Source organism: Gallinula chloropus (assembly GCF_964237585.1).
Source record: "Gallinula chloropus genome assembly, chromosome: Z".
NCBI lineage: Eukaryota > Metazoa > Chordata > Aves > Gruiformes > Rallidae > Gallinula > Gallinula chloropus.
The window spans coordinates 38,558,835-38,580,140 of record NC_140089.1 but is presented as its reverse complement, the minus strand read 5'-3'; the positions used below and the strand labels follow the sequence as shown (position 1 = coordinate 38,580,140).

At 43.1% G+C, this 21,306-nt stretch overlaps 1 protein-coding gene across 1 annotated transcript in view; it reads right to left on the bottom strand.

The window, feature by feature from the left end:
* Positions 1 to 21,306, bottom strand: part of TRPM6 (transient receptor potential cation channel subfamily M member 6) — a gene marked incomplete at its 3' end in the record, with an annotated part of 98,238 nt that overhangs the window by 59,944 nt on the left and 16,988 nt on the right. The window contains exons 2-5 of the mRNA XM_084278400.1: positions 7,788 to 7,867; positions 6,914 to 6,952; positions 1,739 to 1,919; positions 1,175 to 1,388 (exon numbers count right to left, since the gene is read on the bottom strand). Coding sequence (XP_084134526.1) covers positions 1,175 to 1,388; positions 1,739 to 1,919; positions 6,914 to 6,952; positions 7,788 to 7,867 — 514 coding nt within the window. The remainder of the gene's footprint in view (positions 1 to 1,174; positions 1,389 to 1,738; positions 1,920 to 6,913; positions 6,953 to 7,787; positions 7,868 to 21,306) is intronic.

The following is a 21,306-nucleotide window of genomic DNA, read 5'->3' as shown; positions in this document are numbered from 1 at the left end:
GAAAACTGCTTCAAAAGCACCACTCACAGTCCTTAGAACTTAAGTATTTTAATGAAGAAGATTAATTTGACTGCAAATAAGTTCTGGTTAGTACTACCTGTGTTCTTTATTACATGCAGAATACTGTTCTTTAATAACAAAAATAAATAAAAACATTCAGAATTTTTGTCAATAGCAGAAGAGTATGATATCACTCTTTGAGTTATCCATCATTCCTTAAAAAAAAGCAAGCTTAATTTTGTGCTAAAACATCATAAATTATAAAACAATTTCTCTATATTTGCCCTAAATGCGTATCACAGAATCACAGAATCAGAGGTCACACGTAGGGGTTTGAAGGGACCTCAAGAGATCATGAGGTCCAACACCCCTGCCAAAGCAGGTTCTGTAGGACATATCACATGGGTAGGTGTCCAGACAGGTCTTGAGTATCTCCAAAGAAGGAGACTCCACCACCCCCCTGGGCAGCCTGTCCCAGGGCTCTCTCACCCTCACTGTGAAAAAGTTTTTATGCATATTGGTGCAGAACTTCCTGTACTCCAACTGGAGGCCATTGCCCCTTGTCCTGTCGCCACAGACAACTGAAAAGAGGCTGGCCATTTCCCCCTGTGTCCCACACTTGAGATATTTATAAACGTTAGTCAGATCCCCCCTTAGTCTTCTTTTCTCAAGGCTGAACAGTCCCAGCTCACTCAGGCTTTCCTCATAGGGAAGATGCTCCAGGCCCTTAATCATCTTTGTAGTCCTTCTCTGGACTCTCTCCAGGAGATCCCTGTCCTTTTTATACCAGGGAGCCCAGAACTGGACACAATACTCCAGGTGAAGCCTGACCAGGGCACAGTAGAGGGGGAGGATCACCTTTGACCTGCTGGCCACACTCCTCCTGATGCACCCCAGGATCCCATTGGCTCTCTTAGCCACCAGGGCACACTGCTGGCTCATGGCCAACCTGTCATCAACCAGGACCCCCATGTCCTTCTCTGCAGAGCTTCTCTCCAACAGGTCATCCCCCAGCCTATACTGATAGATGTGGTTATTTCTTCCCAGGTAAAAGACTCCACACTTCTTTTATTCATCCTCATCTGATTTCTTACTGCCCAGCTCTCCAGCCTGTCCACATGCTCATATGCCAAGGAACACCACCAGAGGAAATGAAGGAAAATAATTACAATACCGCTGTTGATGCCTTCTGTAATTATCCATGCTCCTGTAGTCTCCGCAGCCTTCACCAATCCTTTGCTGAAAACCTGCTTGACCTTTGAGGGAAGCTTGAAGTTCTGAATGCCTCCATGAACAGAGATCACTAGCTTTGGCAACTCCATCTGCCATTCTTTCACCATCAGGTGCAACAGCTGATCCAAACTGCTATCATAAGAGAGTCTAATATACTGCAAGAAACAACAATGGGTAAATTAAACATCCTTTAAATACTCAGAAGCTCTGCAACGTCTTACAAACTTCTCAGCATCGATGTTTTAAGGATTTTGTGCAGGATTAGAACTTTCACAACACTGCTAACAAAACAGTGACGGCATAAAAACACATCAGTGAGCCATACAGACAGCAAGGCTGCGGCAAAGTTCAGCGTAAAATATCATACACACACTCTAACCTGACTCTAACCTGACCCTGCCTTCTTAAGACAAACGATTTGATATTCACCTGAAACCACTTTTTGCCTTTCTATATGCCGAAGTTATAAAAAGCAGTTGGACATACACACCCAGCTTTCTCTTACCTTGGCGTGGTAAGTGTGATCTCCATCTTGAAAATTTATTGTACCAAATGCATCTGTTGGACTCGTCTTGGTGTGGGTTTGCACCGACCAATCTCCACCGCCACTCTGTGAGGCAGCCTGATAAACAGGCCGGCTGCAGTCGACTCCTGGGTGGTCTCTGATCAGCCGTCCACAGCAACATCTCACATTAAAAATAGCAAAATTATTTTATGTCGAACACACCTGCATGCAACCCTGGGATCTTCGTCAGAATAACCAAAATAGTTTTTATACAAAGGAAAATTTAGCTTTCTAACACAGAATTTAATAAAAATTAACTTTGTTTAAAAAAATCTCAGTAATGGCAAAATGACATTGAACTAAGCCATGATTACTTTTCTTCAAATACAGAATTTGTTCTCTACCTGAGGAACACTAATAGCATTTGGGATTAGACTATACAGTTTTTAAAAGCCCTTTCCAACCCAAACAGCGCTGTGATTCTGTAATAGTTTGAGAGTAGAGCAATTCTGACCTAAGCAATGCAGCTCATATTTACTGGCCTCAGATGTGACATTTCAGAGCAATATCTTAGGACACCAAGGTCTGCTGTGGTTATTACCATGGATTACTCCAGGTACTGAGGAAAAAAATCTAGGAGTTATTGTCATTAATCAGGAGGAGAGAGGCAACCCTCAGTCGGGATAAAACTTCAGGGTGACCTTTATATTAACCATTGGACACCAGCATAGTGAATATACAAAATAAACTGAAGTGCAATGTTAAGGGAAATTCAGCAGAAGCTCAGTTAGCATTAAAGGTCTGCAACTGAATGAATAACCCAGATTCCAAATTCAATTGGTATGACTGTCATACAGGCTTCGACAGGCTCCAGCCTCTTCTACAGGATTAATTTCAATATAATTTATAGTGACATCTGACAGTCCAGTTTTCCTTTAGACATTTCAGAAGTTAATATACCCTGAGAAATGGAGATAATTTTTTCCCTTTTACTCATTTAAGATATACCAAACCACCTCCAACAGCCCAAACTCAGTGACTGCCTTGGGACTCAGATGTGTTAGCTGTGGGTCTAGGTAGATGTAAACATATGCAAAACCTTGAAGATGTACACTCAGAAAGAGTTTTCTGTGGAAATGAGTGAGAACTAACCAGTGAAAGAGAAATAGATTAAAATAACAAACAAAAATAAAACACCAAAAAAACAAAGCCCAAAACAACCTCTAAGCAAATTAAGGAAGTAAATTTAGAAAGGCACTTTTTGATAGCCAGAAACCATTAAATTATGTTTGCACTCCAGTTTTTCAATACAAGCAAATTATATTTGATTGACTCAATGCTCTGCAAAAGCAGACTGGAGAAGGAAGCCTCCCATACTCTTGGGGGATTAATAACTCCATTAAGCAGTCTTATTCAGTGGAGTTGTAGAAGCCGAGGCACTGAAGAAAAAATCTGAGCTCTGTCACATGAAAATGCAGAGATTTTTTTTGTTTGTCACACTGAGGGAGGTGGCTGATACTCTTCTGCAGCTGATATCCATCGGGTCTTAAATGTCACAAAGAACAGGGGAGTCCCCAACAACTGAAGAAGGGTCAATGTCACACCTGCCTTCAAAAAAGGGCAGAAGACAACCTGAGGAACTACAGGTGGACCAGTCTCTCATCATTCCCAGGTAAAATCAAGGAGTGAGACCTCCTGGGCCCCACATCTGGGAACAGCAGGGAGAAGTCAAAGATGGGAAGCAGTTTGTGGGTATTTTCCAAGAGTAAACCATGACTGACCCTCCTGACTGCTCTCTGTGACACAGGAGGAGAGCAACAGATGCCACCTACCTCCACTCTAGTCAGGTTTTCACCACTGCCTTGTACCTGGGCTGTGACATTACATTCTGGGAGGGAGGACGCACTGGTGAGTGAGGACCTGATTAGGTGGCGGGTTCACAGGTTTGTGGTTATGGGTCATATGCTGCCTGGAGGCTGGTATCCAGCAGGGTCCCACAGGGTCTGTGCAGGGTCTGTCCTGTTCAGCATCTCCTGGAGGAGGGGGTGGAGGGCACATGCAGCCCTGGGGAGGGGCAGCTCTGGGGCATGACCTGGGCACTGGTGGGCACCGAGCTGAGCCAGGGTCACTCATGCACCCAGACAGCGATGAGGGCCAGCAACACCTGTGGTGGTGTGAGCAGGACATGGCCCAAGAGCCAGGGAAGAGCAGGGACTATCCCCTCTGCTTGGTGCCTGCCAGACCCCACCTGTGTACCACCTCCAATCTGGGTACCTAACAAAGGAACAACACTGATAAACTGCAGTAAGGTGAGGGGAGGTGACCGAGATGGTGGGGCTGGAGCTCATGTCCTCCCAAGAAGAGGCTGCCAGACCAAGCTGATTCAGCTGGGAGGAAGGATGTTTTCAGGGGCACCCAATTTCAGTCCTGGCACCCATGGGAAGGGGTGGAGGAGACGGAGTTGGGCTCTTCACAGTGATGCGAGGTGGGAGGAGGGAGAGAGCAGCACATTTGAAACAGGCAAGGCCCAGGCTGGAGAAGCCTTTTCCCTAAGAGGACAGCCCAGCAGTAGAGCCAGGGCCTGGGGAGGGTGTACCATCTCCATCCCTGAGGGTTTCAATGTCCCGACTGGGTGAGGTACTGAGGAGCCCTGTCTGACCCTGAAGCTGAGCCTGCTCTGGGCAGGGACTGGGACTGCAAACCTTCCCAGGTCCCTGCCAGTCTGTGTCACCCTGGGATCCTATAAATAAATCATATGCATCAATTCAATGCGTCTTTGCAGTAACTTTACCTTCTTTGCTTCAAAGGCTCACTAAGCTACTGGCAAAGGAATGAACAATGCCAGTAACACAAAAGCAGACTCCTGGGGAAGTCACACTTTGAGCAACAAGGGGAAACCTGGAAGGTCAACACAGAGGTAAAAGTAACTGCAGTACCCAGATTACAAGATCTGGTGCCCTAGCAGGCAGCACTTTAGAAACTGTGTCGAAAAAACATGCCTAAAAGGTCAGTTATAGATACAATATGTGCAAAGGTCACAGATGCATAAGGATGGAACAGGTCAACACAACATTCCTAAATATTCATGAAGTCAGATTGGTCTAAGTTCAACCTGGGATGGGTTAGTGAGCACTGCACTGAAGAGTAGGCAGAGGCCATTTCAACACACCAGTGAAGCACGGGCTATTAAGTACCAGCAAGTTACTCAAATTTGATTAGCGAATACTAAATGGAGTTATTCTATTTAGTATTAGCAATCAGTTGCATAACCCACTCACAAATTGCTTGCAAACCTTGGATGTTCTCTGAAAGTAAGAAATCATTAACAGATTTCATTTGCCTACAATATTAGGCAAAATTACAGCAGGTATCAAGTACATTCACATGACTTTTGGACTGTTGTGGAAAATTATGCATGGGTCTCAAGAGGAGCAAAACCTGTTTCCTTACTAATCTAATAAATAGAATAGTTATAAGACTCATGTAAAAATCATTTCCCCTTGTTACAAACAGAAAAATTCTCCTAAAATGAAGCTCTGACTAAACTTTAAGATATAGGAGAAAACAAGAACAGTTAACATTTGGGAAAATGTATTTGCAAGATAATGACAGACTGAAATGATCATCAGACACCCACACACATTCTGCATACATAGACAGACCGACAAATAGGATTCACGTCAGTTTAAACAGCATGAAAATGCTCAATAAAAAGTGAAAGAAACAACTACTAGATTAAAAAACAAAACAAAACCAAAAACCAACACACCGCAAAGGTACTGGATGTCCTTACAGGCAAGGGTGATTGAAACAAACCCAAAACAACAAACCCACCCCGTGGGGTGCACATTTCCAGTTTCTCCTCCTCCCTCTCCCACTGCAGTATTTACATTCAAGCAGCTGAGCTCTTGTTTTATTAGGAGGCTGATGTGGTGGAAAGCTAATTTTGGTTTAGTTTTCCACACCCCCGGGGTTAATTTTCATGCCAGTGAGCTTCCGAGACCAAATAACAACATGGCCACTCTGCAGGGGGGAGGGGGAGGACTGTAGAACTTCTGCACTCTCATTTTAAACAGGATTAAATCAATATATTTTGAAGCGCAAGTTAGCTTCAAGCTTAGATACCCACTTGTGTACCTACAGGTTGGCAGGAAGCATTAAAATCGCCCCTGCATTTCTACTTCCAGAACACTACGTGAGTCTCTAAATCTCTCTTCTTCTGCCCTACAGCAAAACATACACACAGCTATCTATCTCCTCAGAGGGACCTGAACCTTATCGAACAGACGCCACACAGATGATTTGCCTTGCATAAAAGGGCAACACCATTCTCTATACTGGCCCTTTACAGCCATCTGACTTTAAGGAGTAACTTATCTGCTCTTTGGAAAATGTGACCCTTGTTTAATATAAACCTTAGAAGCAAAATAAAATGTGGAATATGATGAAAAAGCAAATAATCGTGCTCAGGCAGGTGACAGACCTAGTTAGAACCAGCCTGGTTGTCGTCAGTTGTCAAAAACTCATTGTTTTCTGTTGCTTCATCCTTCAGAAGCCTTTAACACAAAATTAATTTCATGGAAAGTTAAAACTTTTGTTCCAATAATTGGTAATTTATTATCATAAACATACAGTATCAAAAGCTCCGTGTGAACACCTATTGAACAACAAATATTGGATTGAATATGACTCATTCAAGCCACAAAATACCAGCTCTCTGAAAAACCCACACACAGGTTAAAAGCACCAAAGTGATGTAATTTTTGTGGCTTCCCAAAAGCTGGGACTCAGAATGCCTGCCACAGACAAGGTTAAAAAAAAAAAAAAAATCTTCAGAAAACCTATCATTAGGGATGTTTCTATTACCCTTTTTCTTCTCCCTGTGTATAATTCTTCCTTGTTCCACAGTTCTTGCTGTTCTCCATCACTTTCACCTCACTCTCCTTCATACCACCCAAGATATAGCTGGAATTGTCTCCTTAGGAGAAGATCAGGACAAGTTCATCCACAAAACATATTTGGATAAAGATTTATATTGCAAATAAGTTAAATGTTATCATGCAATTTATTTTATGCAGCTTTATGCTACATATTCTCCAGCACGCCCCCAGAAATGCAGTTCTGACAATAAAAGAGGAAGGATATTTTTGATGTCATTACTTCCTTGACTATTACCTGATTAAATTCTGGCACACCTGGCATCCCGCAGGACATCTGTGATAAAAGGGGGATAATTAATACATACTTGTATAAAAGAAAACATCTGTAATGGTATTCATTAAAGTATCGATTCACCTGTGAAAAAATTCTCATCAACCATGTTAAAGGCCATGCTTGTCTTCACTCACTCCTGGAAGATGTACTGGGTAACTTCAGTGATTTGTCTGGTGTTTTACATCTCGGGCCATATATCAAATCTGCACTTATCTACCGTACCTACTCCACCAAATCCATGTGTTCAAAAAAAACCCAATCAAAATGTCAAGTTTATATCCTCAGAACTTGATATCACCAAGGTTTTATCTATACAACACCACCCACTAGACACAGTCTGGAATGCCAAATTATGCTTCCTTTCTCAGGTCCTGAAACAGAGGTTGAGGATTTGCTCTTTTCCTCACTCTGTTCACATTCTACACCAGCCTGAGCAAAAACCCGTATCTCAGAATACTGAGATCAGCAGTAGGCAATATTCTGAGGAAGGGAGAAAATGGTGAGACACGGCTTAAGAACTCCTGTGCAGCAGTAATTCCACGTAACTCAGTCTCTCAAAAGGATGCCAAACCACAGTTCTGGTTATTGGACTGAGAGCAACACATCTAAGAAGTCTAGACAAGTGACCACTTGTTGCCAATTTCTAATTCCAATGAATGGCCCCATTTAAAACATACTGGTGATGGTACCTATGAAAACACATGAATACCAGTAATCACCAACTGGGCCACATCAAAATGGGAAAGAACTTCATCCAAGCTACGCACAACCCCCATAAAAATTATTCTGATTCTTTCTAAACGTAACTCAAAGAAAGTGAAATTAATTGCTTTACCTGTGAGGATCTTTTGAACTGGGAATAATGTGTGCACATTCTCTTTTACTGAAGGCCTCTTCGATCCAAGATTTAGGGGACTGAAAAGACATTTGAAACATAATTGTATTCCTGAACTTGAGAACTTAATGGCAAAAATCACACTGCAACATCTACATGGCTCTATATGGATAACATGTAACTGAGAACGGTTCCCATCACCATGTCAGATGAGACGGAACATTGTAAGCTGAAGCTACAGCTCTGAATCATCTCAGCCCTTCACCCCCAACCTTTATGCAGCTCCACAAAACGATCAATATTCAAATTTATTACCATGCCTTGCTAATAAACTCAAAAATTATTTAGAGGATCTATCAAACACACGCATGACAGAGGAAGCAGTAAGGATGAATCAGAACCTCTTAAGAGACTGCAGTTCTGTTAGAAGGCTGGCAAATGGCAACAGTGTCAAAAAAGGTAAGATTTTCTTTCTACCTGAAAGGTGGATGATTCCTCCTTTTATTATTCCTAACGGACTTAAGAACAGATTCATCTTGGCTGTATGTTTGCTGAACTAGGCCTATGGTGAAACAGGGATCACAGGCTAGGGCCCAGGGCGCGTGGCACGTGGGGTTTTTTTCCACTGGCCGATTGGGACACTGGAAGCTGTCTCACTGAAGCCTGTTTCAGCCAAGTGAAGTCAGCAGTCATGGTGGCGTACAGATACTTTTTTTCCCCCCAAAGAATCTCACTGGGAGCCTTTTAACCTCTTCTCTTCAGGATCAAATTCCCTGAAAGAAATTACAGTTTTCTGAGCTTGGAAATCTCTGGGACTGAATGTAGGAAACACTGGAAGCAAAGGACTTTTTTCATGTTGTCAAATGGAACTATCCCCACAGTGAAACATGCAATGGACAGATATTTTATCATAAAGAGTAAATATGATTATACTAACCATTATTGTCTCATTGTTTCACACTTTCATCTGTTTATCTGTTGTCTTCCTTACACATAGCAAGCTCCCTAGGCTGTAGGGCCCTGGTTAATGATTAGGCATACAATGCACACAGTAATCAAATAATACACATTGACTCCTTATTATAGAATGTGTTAGGTCAGAAGGGACCATTAAAGGACATCTAGTCAAACCCCCACCTGCAGTAAGCAGGGACATCCTTAACTAGATCAGGTTGCTCAGAGTTTCATCCGGCCTGGCCTGGAACGTCTCCAGGGATGGGGCCTCCACTACCTCTGTGGGTAACCGGTTCCAGCACCTCACCCACTTTACCCTCAGAGTAAAGAACTTATTCACCATGTTTAAAATCATTGTTCCTCTGCAAAACACCTACCCTATAAAAATACTTATGATAGTATTTCTTTCCATGCTTGTTTGCAAAATGTGTCTTTTGTACAGTGGCTTAGAAAATAATTCAATTCATGAGAATTCCAGTAATTCAATTTATTAGGAGTACTGCTGGGATCATTTTATGGGTGCAGTTCAACAATAATTCTTATGAGAGAGACTACTTCTCTTTTATCTCCTGAATTGAATTATGATCCTTAATAATGCAGACCCATTTGAGGGTTGCTTGCGTTTTTTTCAGTTCAGCTTCTCATCCCTAAATACCATCTCCCAGCTAGTCACACAGTTATGGAGGACCATGAGCTACCTGAGTGAACTGTCAGCTTGTCTGCAGGTGGGGACCCAGCTTCCACCACGACTAACGGGAGTCCTACCTTTGGTTTAATGTGCTCTGAAACAGGCCCCCCCCACTGACAAAGATGAAAGAGATTATTAAAAAGCAGTTTTCTGGTATTGGTGTGCATATGTATTCCTCTGGGAACAGCTAATTGAATTGTGTCTGGTTGAGCTTTGAATGAAGGAGTAACAGCGTGGAAGATCCTCAGGGCTGGACAGAGCATGGGCAAGCAAGAAAATTAATTATCTTAGAAAGTGAGGTACTGAAGACAAAATGCAAAAATTAAATCCAGAGAAAAGCCTTGGAAACAGTGAGGTAAATTTCATTACCTGAGGGCAAGCACACACTGCTCTCAAGAACTTTTCAGTAGTGTTCTCATTACTAATCAGCATTGTTTCATGCTTCCTAAACCACTTTATTCTAGTTGTTTGAGCTACCAATCAAAACAGTGAAATCTTTCTAACATTACAATTCCCTGGGACCCTGATTTTTCTGAAACCCATTACTATTTCCAGCAATTGGTTTTCAATCAGAACTAAGGAACAAAAATCTCTTTATGCTATAGGATGCCTTGGATAAAAATGAAGTTTAATACAATTTTCATTAACAGGAAAGAGTGTAACAGAATGGCTAAGAGGTTGACAAGCCATACAGCACTTGCTGAAGGCAACAGCCTTGCGAGAGGAGAACAACATCCAATTCCTGTCACATTAATTTAGTAAGAGCACTAGTAGTTCAGAGTAATTTTGAACAAGTTCTTGGCACCACACAGTCTCAGTTAGCTTCTCTTGAGCTACTTTGCCTCCAGAATTACACATTCTGGAAATCAAGCGTTATTTGTCCATCTTTCCAGGTGTGAAGGCCAGCATTGGAGATCCACAGCCCAGTGCAACAGGGCAGCATCTCCTCAGCCAAGGCAAAACAAGCTGCCAGCTGAGCAAGGCACTGGCACTCAGCTAGTCCATGTGTGAATACACTTGAAAAGGGGTGTCAAATAAGTTTTAACCTCCAAAGCTCAGTGATTCTCATCATAAAGTTATACAATACATAATAAAACACAAATCAATAAATTTAAAAGGGGGAGAGGTCATCTGGTATACAACAGCTGTTTTGTGTGGTTATTTCAAACTAAAATATGATTTATGGTACTCTGTGATGGCTTTGTGAGTTGAATTTTACAACATCTACTATGGGTTTCTTCCCTACTATCAGCTTTTTGAACATCTAGGCTGTATCCTAAAAACATACCTTGTTTTAAAAAAACCTCCACATTCATTCACTCATTCATTCATTGCTTTTGGAGGGTGGTTAGTGCTTAGACAAAAATATCAATGCTTAGAATTCCAGATGTTTTGCGTATCCTTTTTCTATTTGGCCCAAAAATGGTTTTTCTGCAACTCAGGCAGCAAGGGCAGTGACCAGCACATACCACAGCTCACCAGCCCACTCTGATCACTGTGGGTCAGGCTCAAGGTCCAACAAAACCAATGGCAGAAAAAAACCCTGTAGCTTTTGCTCACATCATGACTCTAACCTGACAACTATGGAGGTCATTAACAAAATTCGCATTTATTTCAGATGAACAAAGTCACTATGAAATTTATTTAACCTTTGAATCTTGAAGCACCAAGGATGCACCTCACCCCGTGGCACAGAGACTCCCCTAGCACAACGCTCACCTCAGCTAACTCTACTTGAGGACTCTCAGCAAAAAAACAGCATTACAAAGGGCAACTGATACAACACTGGGAGTTTTCCCTTGCCCTGCAAAGAAACATATCTTCCCCTACAGATATTTCATCATCAGTCTTTGCTTATTCCCATAAAGAGTTTGCTGGAGTGTTTATCACTCTGCACTCTTTCACCTCCTTGCTTCCTGTAATTTTTACATTTAGAGGAGTACTTAGTATTTGATTTGGATGAAGTCTGTAACTTTAACATTTGTTTTCATTTAAAATGATAACATCTGAACACAGAAAAAAAACGTAATTTGCAAAGTCCACCTTTTTTTCTCTTTAATGCAGTTGCTTTACAGGTGGCACTATTTAAATATGTATTTATTGAAATTCCAGTGAATCATAGGAACAAACAAAACACAAAAATATATGTAAAACACAATTTTCAGAACTAAACCACTGAGAGACACGTTATTCTTAACTCCATATACTGTGAAATTCTTCCTTAGTATGTAAAATTTAGGTCATAACAATAGCGTTCACTTCTTAATCTAAGGCTTTACTTAGGTTTCTAAGCTAATTGTATAATCAGGAGAAGGGTTTTAAACCTTCATGCTTTCTACAGTCATCCTAGACTTCAGGGCTGGGCAAGTGAAAATGAAGAGAGGAAGAGGCTTCTGAACTCCTGTTTGTTTGCTCTTGGTTCTTTAACTTTGTAAATGACCTCTGTAACATATGTATCTCCTTTCATAAAACTCTGGCCAACCTTTCAAAACTGTCCTCATGAAGTAAACTTCAAGAGTAACTTGAAATTTCTCCCATCTCTACAGTGAGGTACATACACCTCAGCCAGCATCAACCCATATCCTTTCTACCACCAAACCCCAAAAGCGACAGAAATACACCAACACGTTCCTTCTCACCCGCAGAGTTCTGTTCTGACCTGCAGCCAAGTTTATACCGCAGTTCTCCTTCCAATTTTCCTTCCAGAAGGTCCCGAGACCTTTGTTTGTGGGTTTTGCCTTCTCATTTCTCGCCAGTCTGAGGATTAGGATTGCTGCTTGTACTTCCCTGCCACAGAAGAGGCTTTGGAGATTTCTAGACTGATTTAGTCAATGGAGTGGCAAGAGTTTGGCTCTGAAATTTAAGGCACATGAGTAGTTTTTAGAAAACTGCTTTTAATCACTTTTCCAATATCTTTAATGTCTGAGATCCTTGCATAATGCAGTATTAAAGGGACACTGTCAGGTCAAATTTGATTAAGCGTAAGTAATGTTCAAACACCAAGGCTTCCAGAAACAAAGAAAGAAATCAGGGCACAAAATTTAAAGAAACACCTGCGCCGCTCACTTCTTCCAGATCGAGAGCAGAGAAAGCCTGGAAAACCCAGCCTAGCACAGGGGTGATCTGTCCTCCAAAACCCCAGGGATGCCACCTGCAAGGCGAGTGATGGTGCCACCATCCCACAGGTGCCACCCGTCCGAGGGACAGCGTGTCCCTCCCATCTCCCACCATAACGGTGCCTGCACTGATGCCATCATCCAGTGAACATGGTTTGAATGCTTCAACTTCTGCTGCTGCTGCCTCCTTCTGCCCCAGCCCACCCCATCCCCTCGTAAAGGACAAAGCCTTTGGATGCACTGCACAAATTAAACACTGATAAGCAGGGGGGCTCATATGCGTCTCTCCTGCGCCAGAATTAGCTTTACTAAACCAAGATCTGCAAGGAAGGAACATTCAGCGCGTTCAAGACCAGACAATAAACACTGTTCACTAGTTGAGTAATGAACTCATGAAAACTAGGTTACACTGCCAGTACTAAACAATGAATTTTTAGCTCTCCTTCTGTTCCCTTTGGGGCGAGAGGCACAGACATACACATTTTCTAAGGAAACAGCATGCTGCTCCGGATGCTGTTCAATTCCCTACAAAAGGAAATTAAAAGGCACACATCTCTGTGTCAGAACTGTCTCATCCATTATTGAAATATATCCATTTATTGGACAAAACAGCAGCAACTGCCTTTAATGACACATTGTGGATCCTGACATGGGGCAGATAATGAAGAATCCTATAATGACTACCTAGTTCGAGTAACAAGTTGGTTCATTTAGGCAAAGTACAGCCATGCTGGAAACAAGCCAGAACAATCAAGTTATAAATCACTTACTGAAACTGCAGCAAATATGTTCTGATAAGGCAGAGCAGTAATTTCTACATTGTGCCTTAGCCAAAACTTCAAGAACTGAGAAGTACTGCCAAGTGCCGTACCTCAGCTCTGCACTCACTGTGTCTGTGCTGAATCAACCACACACAACCACTTTTCTATGTGACTTCTCAAGAACTGGGGTTTTCCTGAAGATCTGAACTATTTAAAACAACATTTTTGTACTGCATAGGAGGTTCGGCAGGATCTTTTTTTTTTTAAACTAAGTAGGTATAACTCTTTTTCCAGTTAAGAAATTATTTGTCACCCTCAAAACGATTCCATGAAAGTCAATACACATTAAATAGGAACAGATATTCCAGGCACTAGCAGATTTGCCTCGTGACTCTGGTATACTTACATAGTACCTATAAAGAACGATGGCAAGAATTGCAAATACCTGAAAGACCCAAAACTGCTTTTTTAGTGCCTGGGGAGGAGAGGAAACATTGTTTTCAGGTGAAAGCATACCTTCAAGTGAGAAGTCAGTGTAATGCAGCATGTGACCTGTCCTTATTCAAATAAATGAGGGGGAGGAAAGAGTAACTTCCCCTTACTACAGCCTCTGCAAGAATCCAACCTCTGTGTTCAGCACAGTGTCCTAAAATATTTTAAACCCTTTTAAAAATTAACTATGCATATGGCAAGTCACTTGCAAGAACATTAGATACCTGAAACGCAGCCAGAGTTCTTGTAAGTTAACACTCAAGACTATTTCACAAGAGGTCACCCTATAAAAGCACACTGGTATCTCTTGAACCCTCACCCCTGGAAACTCTTCCTGAGCTATAAAAGCTACAGTGGACTTGCAGGTATTATCATTTTATGCATAATAGTTCTTAAGTAAAAAAAAACAACAACAAAATCAGGACTTCAGTGGTATTTCTGCATCCCATGGCAACTGGTAATTTGCTGCCAGCATTAAAGAGATTTCCAACTTAACAGGCTGTCTTTCATAAGCTTTTCAGGGCAGGAACTTTCTGGTTCAGCATCCATTACATGCATGCTCGTGGTATGAAGTAATATAACAATCGACTGTAACAAAGAGCACCACTTTGGATCCACATAGGGCAGAAGTGCATTGTAAAACTCCAGGGTCATGTGCAATAAAATACGAACCCAACGCAAGGTATTCAACAAACTCTCAAGTCTTCTGTAATTTCCCTGTCTTCTGGCTACCTTGTCACAGGACAGCAGCCTGGCTTTGTAACTCAGACATGATGTGGTTCCCCTCAACTACAGTGCATCAGGACTAACTAGCATCTCTTGGTTTTGCAATCTTTCTTACCTACCCATTTGCCAAAGTGTTCAGGAGTCTGCGTATCTGTGGAAACACTGTGGTATAAGTAATTGAATTTGCAAGAAAATTTTCATCACTAGATTTCAATAAAACTTAAAAAATATTGTGCAAATAATTTTATTTGAATGTTTCCACTGTTGTTCACCAGTTCGCTACCCATTAATCCCAAACTGCCTTTGCAGGGAGACCGCAGATTCAGTAGCACTTGAAAGCTTCTCTATTTTTCCCTTTTAAAGATAACATAATTTCAGGTCACAGCAGAATTTCCATGATTATTTCCTAACAACTAAGTCAAAGACTGTAAATGTATCCTCTGGTCTCTACAGATACCATATCTACACCAACAGAAGTCACCTGGCGGGGTAAATGCGGATGCAAGTCAGAGACGGCTAACAGAACTGATTAAGAATCTTCAGTTATACTGAAGAGAGGTTTTAGGTTATTATGCTTAGCACAAATGGAGCTTGCCAGCTTCTCAGAAACACATAAACCCAGTATTCAACCAACAGAGTGCTATGGCATTTTGCTTCGAGCTTAATCAACCACTCTTAAAAGCTAAGTGTGTATGCTTAAGTGTTTTTCTGGACTAACACCTTACATCAAGGGCTTATTAAAATGTTTCAAATATTTTGAATCCCAAACTTAATCAGTATAAAAAAAAAAACAACCCTCTGACTTTAATGGGCTTTCCAACATGTTGCTTCTGATCTCAAGAGCAGACCATGCAACACAACTGGAATAATATTTCTGAACACGAATAGCAGTGGGGTCATGGCAACAGAACGCAGGGAACACTAAATAAAAAATTCTCACCTCGAGAAAGCATCTGTAGCTCGACCCCTGGAGCACCAAGCTTAGCCCAGTCTGAAAGACTAGGCTTTTAATTATTTTATTATTTTTTTACATCTAAAGTTTATAAACTAATCAGTTAAGACTTACTCGTAGCCCTGAACATGTAAAGTTTTCCAAATACATCAAACAGCACTGCCCCAAGAGCACGCCGAGCTCAGGGTGCAGGGGCTCATGAAGGGACCACTGGTTTGCAGCTGGAGGTTTCAAGCAGAGTCTCCTGTCACCATGCAGAGCCCCTGACATGGGGCTAGAGGATGAAGGCCACAGAGGCCCTCACCTTAAGATTTCTGCCAACAGCTTTTGCAAATGAGCTAGACACAAGATATCTAAAATGACAGCTTATTTCCCTCAGCCCTATCCCTGAAACATTGCTAAAATTCCTGTATTTGCATTAAACACCTGCGTATTACTAAAAAAGGGCTTCACGATCTGTTCCCCCACTGGAAATGACAAAAATTCTCTGTAACATGAAACATAATTCAGCCTGCTCTTTAAAATAGGCTGTTCCAAAACCCCACTGCACTAGAAGCATGGTGATTGTAGAGAAAGTTCGGATCTGGCTGTTTCATAATTGTGGTGCATACAGGCAATAAAAAACATCTGTGCTTAAAGCTGACCTTTATCAAGACAGCTACCTTGATAAACATTGACTAGTCTTACCTTACTAGCATTAAAATACATTATAATACTGCATATCATCTCTCCTTATAATGCCAATTCAATGATTAGCATAAAATGTGGATTACTGAACAAGCTAGTCATACATGGAGATACAGAAAGATACCTTCTGAAGATTTTTATAGATGGAAACCAGTCAAAATTGTAGAATAAATTGTAAAACACACACAAAACTCATGGCAAACAAGAGCAGACACCAGTAATAGAGCTAGAAATGGCAAGTTAATCCATACTATTTTTGGAAATTATTATAAATCCTTAAATATATGGCCTTATTTTCCTGTGTCTCCTTTGTAGACAGAAATTGTGGGGTTTCCTTAATGAAGACTCTGTCCTTTCTCACTGACAATCATAGAAACACAGAACCATAGAATGGCTTGGGTTGGAAAGGACCTCAAAGACCATCAAGTTCATCAAGTTCCAACCCCCTGCCATGGGCAGGGACATCCTCCAGTAGAGTAGGTTGTCCAAAGCCCTATCCAACCTGGCCTTCAACACTGCTGGGGGGGCGGGGGGCGGGGGGGGGGGGAGGGGGCAGCCACAGCCTCTCTGGGCAGCCTGTGCCTGTGTCTCACTACTTTCACAGTGATTATTTTTTTTCCTAATATCTAGTCTGAATCTATCCTCTTTTAGTTTAAACCCATTATACCTTCTCCTATCACTACATCCCCTTGTAAACAGTCCCCGTCCATCTTTCCTGTAGGCCCCTTCTGGCACTGGAAGGCTGCAATAAGGTCTCCCTGAAGCCTTCTCTTCTCCAGGCTGAACAAGCCCAACTCTTGCAGACTGGCCTCACAGGAGAGGTCCTCCAGCCTCCATATCATCTTTGTGACCCTCCTCTAGACTTGCTCCAAGAAGTCTACATCTTTCCTGTACTGGAGATCCCAGAACTGGATGCAGTACTGCAGGTGGGGTCTCACGAGAGCAGAGTAGAGAGGAAGAATCACCTCCCTTGACCTGCTGGTCATTCTTCTTTTGATACAGCCCAGGATATAGCCAAATATTTTGGAGTCCAGTAGTACCATTCGTATTCCAAAGACAATCAAGTATTTGGTCTTCTTTTATTAATTAATGAATATAATCAGAAAATACTATAGGTTTAAGGCAAGTTACATGTCCCCTTTGAAATGATCTTGTTGCAAGTCACATTAAGGAAGTGAAAACCCAGGCAGCTGTAAGAAAGTGGTGCTTCAGGTGTATATTCAAAGGGCCAATACAATGCTTCAAGTCTTGCTCACATTTCCACATCAGGATCAATGGCAGCCAGAGCTGCTTCTCTGTTCAGCACTTGATGTTAGCAAATAGCTAATCAACCTGCTATTTTTGAAACTGGGTCTCACCGACCTGGCACTGCGGGATCACAGAGGTCATCCACCCACTGCTGTCAAGAACACATTCCTCCATCAAAGCATTGAAAATTATACAACACAAAGCTCTTCCTGGTTTAAGCAAGGAGGAGGAAGAAAAGGAAATTGCCTGCTGGTTAATTTCAGAGCTTTCCTTTGTTTGTTTTATATTTTTGCAACACAGGGATTAATACAGACTAGAGAGGTGACCCTCTGAAAACAGGATGTATCTGAAGTGTCTGAGGAGGAAAACAAATGCAGTTGGCAAAATTCAGCCAGGGAACATGAAGGGCCCCAGAAAGTCACAGAAGGCCTGTTAGCAGTGTGTATTAAAACTGTAACACTGTGAAGCTTAAAGGATGTGAGCTACCCACACAGCTCCTCTCTGGAGCCACGTGACTGTTCACAGTCTCTCCTTGCCAGAGTTGCTTTCTTTGCTCCCTCGCTTGTCCCGTGCAGTAATAAAAATCCTTGTGGGTTTCACAGCTGCGTACAACAGCTCTCAGGCTCACTGAGAGACAGGCAAGCCGCCACAGGACTGGAACCCTGTTTTCCAAAGAGGGAGGGCGCGCAGCTTGGGTGATTTCCGAAGAGGCTGAAGGTATGGTCCCACCTCTGCATTTCCCACCCAGCCACGGCTCACCACTCTCCTTGGCTCTGCCCACCCCAGCACCTTGCAAAACCAAACCAAACAAAAAAAGCAAAAAGGCTTTCATTTGCAGTGCTGTCTTGTCTCCAAATGTAACTCACGCCATAAGCTCACCCAACACCACAGGCGTGCGAAGAGATGCTTTGGCCAAGCTTGAGGCAGATCCAGCCCCAGCCTAGCAAGAGCTGCCAGAAACTGCGGGGACAGAACTGTCCCACCGCCCTTCACCACAGAGGCTGTTTGGACACATGCTGGGTCTTTCTACACCTTTGGCTTCATGTGCCAAGCCACATTCTAGGACACCAGCCTTATCACCTGGTTTGTTACAGTGGGTGTTGCAATGCCAGCCAAAAGGACCCCCTCAGGTTTGGGCTTCCCTAGGGCCAGGCAGTGAGGAGCAGCTGCAGTTGCTGTTCATGCCAGGCTGCACAGAACAACCTGACAACCATCACCATTGCCCTCCCGGCACTGAGCCAGGCTGCCCTTCCCGGAACATTCCCCTGCAACCTAAAAAGTCTCCACTTCACCCTGCTGCTAAGTCCTTTCCCCTGGACAGCAGCCCCAAAACCCACCCAGCTTCCCAGGATACCTCTCTCCTCACCAAGCTGCCTGGCTGCCTCTGGGTCCTGTGAGCTGCACTGACACAAGGGGTGGAGAAAGGGCTGGAGCAGGGGCAGGGAGGGTGCTGCAAGGAGCAGGGACCAGGCGAACTTGCTGAGAGGACTGAAGGTTGCACAGCACCACACTCAGTCTTTCCAAAACGCTAGTGAGCCATCAGGCAGATGCATAGATGTATTTCACAAGCACTTGGGATGTACTACTAGAAGCTCATCTACCCCTCTTTGGGGGTTAAATTGCACTGATACAATGTAAAGAGATGCAACAGTTTATAACATTAGGGCTGTCATCAAACCTGGGATGGTCCCATTCTGCCAGGCTGGTAAAAAATTGATATCCGCAGTCCAACCTCAGCAATTCTGCCTAACCCAACAGACACTGCAGTCCTACTTTACAGATGGGACACAGTCCCTCATGACCTTGCTGAACCCCCAGAACTACAGGGCAGCTAGGGAACCACTTCTATAATGAAAACATGGGCTGGAGAGGACGGGATGTGGGGACTTTGGGGACTGACACCATGGTGCAGCCATGACTGTTCATTGATTTCCAGACCACTACCGCTGAAACCACTACAGGTTGGGAGGCAATCATTTGCCTGGTTGCAGCTCCTGTGCAAAGCTTCAGCACTGCTGAGCCTGAAAAGGGTTGAACTCAATTTTCATCACTGGGACTTAATAATTAGGAAAAAACAGAAGCATCTATTTCATTACCAACCTAAAGGCATTTGATTTGGGTACTGTGACAAGATGTCACACCACCAATAGGTTTTTAAAACCCCTTTTTCTGAACTGCATCTTTCAGTGTGCAGAACAACGCCCAGCTTCTGTCTGGTGAAAAGAACACCAAGAAACCCCAGACGCTCGTTTCAGTTGCCTCCTTTCTGTTCCTGTACAGTGAATGGAGGGAACTAGACAAATCAGAACACTGCTCACCAGCAACTGGTTCTTTGCTGAGAGGGTGGTCGGGCACTGGAACAGGCTGAACTAGGGAAGCGGTCACAGCACTGAGCTTGACTGAGTTCAAGAAGCATCTGGACGCTGTGCTCAGTCCCATGCTCTGACCTGTCTCTCCCTGTGTGGAGCCAGAAGTTGGACTTGATTGTACTTATGGGTCCCTTCCAACTCAGGGTATTCTGTGATTCTGTGATTCCATGAACTGCACTATGGCAGAGACAAAGCAGCGCCAGACCCAAGGAAAGGATGAAGACAAGTGCTTAGTAAATCCTACCGGGTGTGACATCTTCTTGTCACTGTTTCCAAATCAAAGAGGCTTAAGCATTTTACTTAGAGCTATGGCCCCTCTTTTCTTTCAGGATTGGCAGGAGAAGATGCGACCAGCTCTTCTCAAAAACTGAGGTAAAATGTTAGAAATGGGAGTGAAAAGTAAAAAGATGGTAATACAAAGCAGACAGAGTGTATCATGTATGCATGTTACACAGAAATATCCTTCAGTTTTACAAGAATCGGGGAAACATTACACAACGAGCCTGTTTATTTCCTAGTGTTCAAGCAGACACTACATATTTCAGAATTCATATTCATAAACAGAAATACAAAGAATATTCCTCTGTGAACATGTTTCTTGTATCAGCAGGTCTATCAGAAATGGATACATGAGACACAATGCTAGAGCATGATCTGTGTGAAATACCATCTAGTCTCACGACTTTATCTATAGCATCAGAGTTCTTAAAACGCCAACATCTGAATCACACGAGTTTCATCTCTAAATGTGAAGGGGGGGAGGGGGGAGGGGGGAAGGGGGAAAAGGGAAAGAAGCTTCAGTCAGTAAAAAGGACTGGAAATTTGCTAGAGCCAGAGTAATTTTTCTTACATGCAACATCTACCCATTGTAAACCTCGTGGTATTCAAACAGCACTACCACAAAAACAGCATTCGATGTCCTTCTCGTAGTGTGGGCAGTCTGTTGTGCTGCAAGCACAGAACTAGGACACACGCAGATGTCTGTGTATAACACCACTCAAGTTCACACCTGCGGGAGTGCCGGGGGTGATCAGCACTGCAGCTGGAACATTAAGTCATTGGCAAAACAGCCGCCTGTAGCCCAACATTCTCTCTTTGCCATCAGGACAACAGAACTGTTCTCTCCCCAAGCCATCTGGGCTTGAAGTCCGATCATCAAATTACAGAATTGGTTTGGAAGGGACCTCATAGATCACCTGGTTCCAATCCCCTGCCTGGGCCCGGACACCCTCACTAGACCAGGCTGCCCAAAGCTCCATCCAACCTGGCCTTAAACGCCTCCAGAAATGGGACTTCCACAACCTCTCTTGGGCAACCTGTGCCAGCGCCTCACTGCCCTCATAGTAAACAATTTCTTCCTAATGTCTAACCTAAGTCAGCCCTCCTTCAGTTTAAAGCCATTGCCCCTGGTCCTGTCACTGCACCCTCTGGTGAACAGCTCCTCTCCCACTTTCCAGTAGGACCCCTTTAAGTATTGGTACTCTGCAATTAGGTAACCCCAGAGCCTTCTGTGCTCCAGGCTGAAC